The 3,179-nt window shown below is 40.7% G+C and overlaps 1 protein-coding gene across 1 annotated transcript; it reads right to left on the bottom strand.

The window, feature by feature from the left end:
• Positions 1 to 616: 616 nt before the first annotated feature.
• LOC117305425 (D(2) dopamine receptor-like) lies at positions 617 to 1,624 on the bottom strand. Its single transcript, XM_033790293.1, has one exon. The coding sequence runs from the start codon at positions 1,622 to 1,624 to the stop codon at positions 617 to 619; it is 1,008 nt and encodes a 335-aa protein (XP_033646184.1).
• Between the last annotated feature and the right edge of the window lie 1,555 nt (positions 1,625 to 3,179).

The raw sequence follows: 3,179 nt of genomic DNA, 5'->3' as shown, positions 1-3,179 counted from the left end.
GTTGATTTTGTTGAAAACAAAACAACTAATTATGGTATTTTGCCAAAGTCGTGAATTTGGTTAATACATATGTTCATACGATGGAGTGTTTTACCAATTTCGGCCGTCCATGCCAACCAAGGCGGTTTGTTTATCAACAAAGGAAAGGGATGAATGTGTAGGAATGCAAACACTGGACCTGGAAAATAATCAGCAAGAATCATTTATTATGGTTTCCAACAAAATCGCGCACGATGAGTCTGTCATTATTAGAGGAAGAAACAAGATGTAAGATAGTATACAAATATTGACTGCTTCGAGTGTCATAGTAAAACTAGTCACTCTCGGTGATCCCCGGAACAGCCTATCGATAGGCTGCTCCGGGGATCACCGAGAGTGACTAGTTTTACTATGTATGCCTCGTATGACTTTAGTGTCCAGTGCCTTTCAGTAAGTTTTCACACAGAAACCAAACACCATCCAATTTGGCAGAGTCAGACAAATACCCGGTACCTTACAACGTTAACTGTGCGTGAGAATATATCATACATGAACTTGCACATTATTTAAAATATTGTATAACTAAAAAGGTATAATCCATATAAGATAAGGAAAGGTGTCATTAACATGGAATTGCTTAGCAGATCTTGCGTAGCATATCCCGGCAGTCTTTCCTGAATCGTTTGTTTGCAATTCCGTAAATGATTGGATTAAGAAGGTTGTTAGAGTAAAGTAATAAAAGGAGATCATCCAATATTCGCACAACAACGGGGTTGATATTCAGACCACCCTCAATAGCAAAACTAACAACAATCGATATCCAATATGGAAGCCAGGTCAACAGAAAAACTACACTTGTTATGAACAGCATTTTTGTTGTCTTGCGTTGTAGGAGTACAGCGTTGGCCCTCTGTTGGTTTTCTCTTGCCCTCCGTGCATTTGTGCCACTACCGGGGAGTCGACCCCCTGTAGACGTATCACCTCGCTGTGTCAACGTTGTCCGTGTTTTTTCATAGGGGGATGTACCATGAAGAACTGGTGCCCCACTCATCTTCATTCTGACGTGTTTATCACTGCTTGAACTGGGTTGACCAGCCCGATTAGATGAAAACACCGACTCGACAGTTTGGGACACTGTCGAAGTAAGCTTTGTCGACAAATTACTTTCGAGCTCTAAACCATGTTCATCTTGAGCGGTCGACACCGTTCCAACTTTGACGTGTTTCTTTATTGCTCTGTAAACTAAGCTGTAACAAACGGCAATCATCACAAGTACGGTAACGATCAAAAGCACATGAAATGCAAGTACAATCGTGTTTAAAGATGGAATGTTAGAGTCCGGGAAACCCCCAATAAACTGAGGGATATTGATAAACACCGAGAACAGAAGCGATGCCCATATCGCTATCTTACCCCGTATGTGGGTAAAGAAACGCCGATGTGGACGGCAGACGCAATCGTAGCGATCCGCTGCAATCACTCCGGTAACCATAATCGAGGTACCAATGGCTGTGGTTTCAAACGGCTCCAAAAAGTCAAAAATGATTGTGCCATTGTGATCACTACGTGCAAACAACAGAGCTTCTTTGACAATGTTAACAATCATATACAAGCACACCATAAGATCAGCCCATGCCAATGCCATAATCAGAACATGGGTGCTTGTCTTGTGGGACTTGGTCCAATAAACACGGAGTATGAAGCAGTTACCAGGCGTTCCGAATATAAACACAACAATGTATAAAATCAGCCGAAATGGATATCTGACAATTTCAGATGTTTCCACGGCTGGTTGGGAGCTGCTGCTGGAAATTTCCGCAAAAGCTAACATCGAAAAGTTTGCCATTATAGATTAAAAACTCGTTTTCGCTTGCTAGTAGTCTACCGCTGCACACCTCGCAAATCAAGCCAAGATGTACGTATAGTGTCGTCTTAGTTCGCCGTCATCTTTCACTCTGCAAACAACTTCATTATTTAAAGCCATAGGGGCTCGTTACAGTGCGGAAGTCGTACGAATTATGTGCGTTACGTTATCAACTACTTAGCTTTGAAGATTTAACTTTGCCCTCGGAATATGGCCAATGACGTACACCAGACAAAACATGTATCAGTTACTTATATAGCACCATCCTTTAGACATTATGAAAACGTCAATGTGGTATTAAGAATACAGATTTCTGTTGTATGACTTCGGAACTGGTATGGATGGTTTGGCTGTTAACAATGACAAATTGTACTTTTGGATAAATAATCGTACGCACTACTCCGGTGCTTTTGAACATTTACTACCCAAAACAAAAAGTATTTACTTAGTAAGTTTTTGTGATACTCCACAATGATTGCCTTCAGTTATGCTGAATATTTGTTTGCCTTAAAGCCACCTTAAAATAGAAAAAAAATTCAAACAATAGAGTATATGTTTCTGAACAATAAAATAATTTTGTGAGTAATTGTTTTTAACGATTTATATGTTTTTAAAAAAAAGTTGTGTGGGGGTGACTCCGCCTGCCCCTTTTGTGACGTCGATCGAGGCAGACTTTGCCTCGATCGAACATCGAACACACGTACGTGCAAGTACATTCAAGTCCTAGTCGTGAGTTTGTACAAAAAAATGTCTTGCATTTGTCGACCAGGTGTAGGGCCTATTGCTGCTGGATGCAGCAAAACAACTAAAGATGGGGTCAGTTTGTAAGTCTTTTCCAGCGCTGTGCAGCAAACACTTCGAGCCGTCGTGCTTCGAGAATCCGGAATACACTACACATTTTGACATGAAGAGAAAAGTTCTTTTCTAAAACATGATGCCATCCCAACAATTTTTCCAGCTAGTGGGGAAGTCGAAGAAGGTACCTGAAAGACGTAACGAACCTAAAGGAGCATTTGCCTCACGTAAAAAAAAAACAGGTATTGTTTCAACTTTGAGGGCATGTTTTTAGCTTGCGCCAAGCGTCACTATCTTGTGATGGCACTGCATGCGATTCATCGCGCCTCGATTGACGTCACGAACAGCGCCCTCTCGGGTCGGGCTTATTTTCAAATTTGTAAATAACATGGAAACTAATTTTGTTAAACCTTAGTTAATTGTTCATTCATATTCCACTCATCAAACACAGTATTTTAGTGACAAAAGTTTTAATTTGACAAAATACCACTTCCAGGTGACTTTAAGAACGATCGAATATGTGTAGTGTTTTGAGCAGGAC

Source organism: Asterias rubens, chromosome 22 (genome assembly GCF_902459465.1).
Source record: "Asterias rubens chromosome 22, eAstRub1.3, whole genome shotgun sequence".
Taxonomy (NCBI): Eukaryota; Metazoa; Echinodermata; class Asteroidea; order Forcipulatida; family Asteriidae; genus Asterias; species Asterias rubens.
The sequence above is the reverse complement of the archived record's forward strand: the minus strand, read 5'-3'. Positions and strand labels throughout refer to the sequence as shown.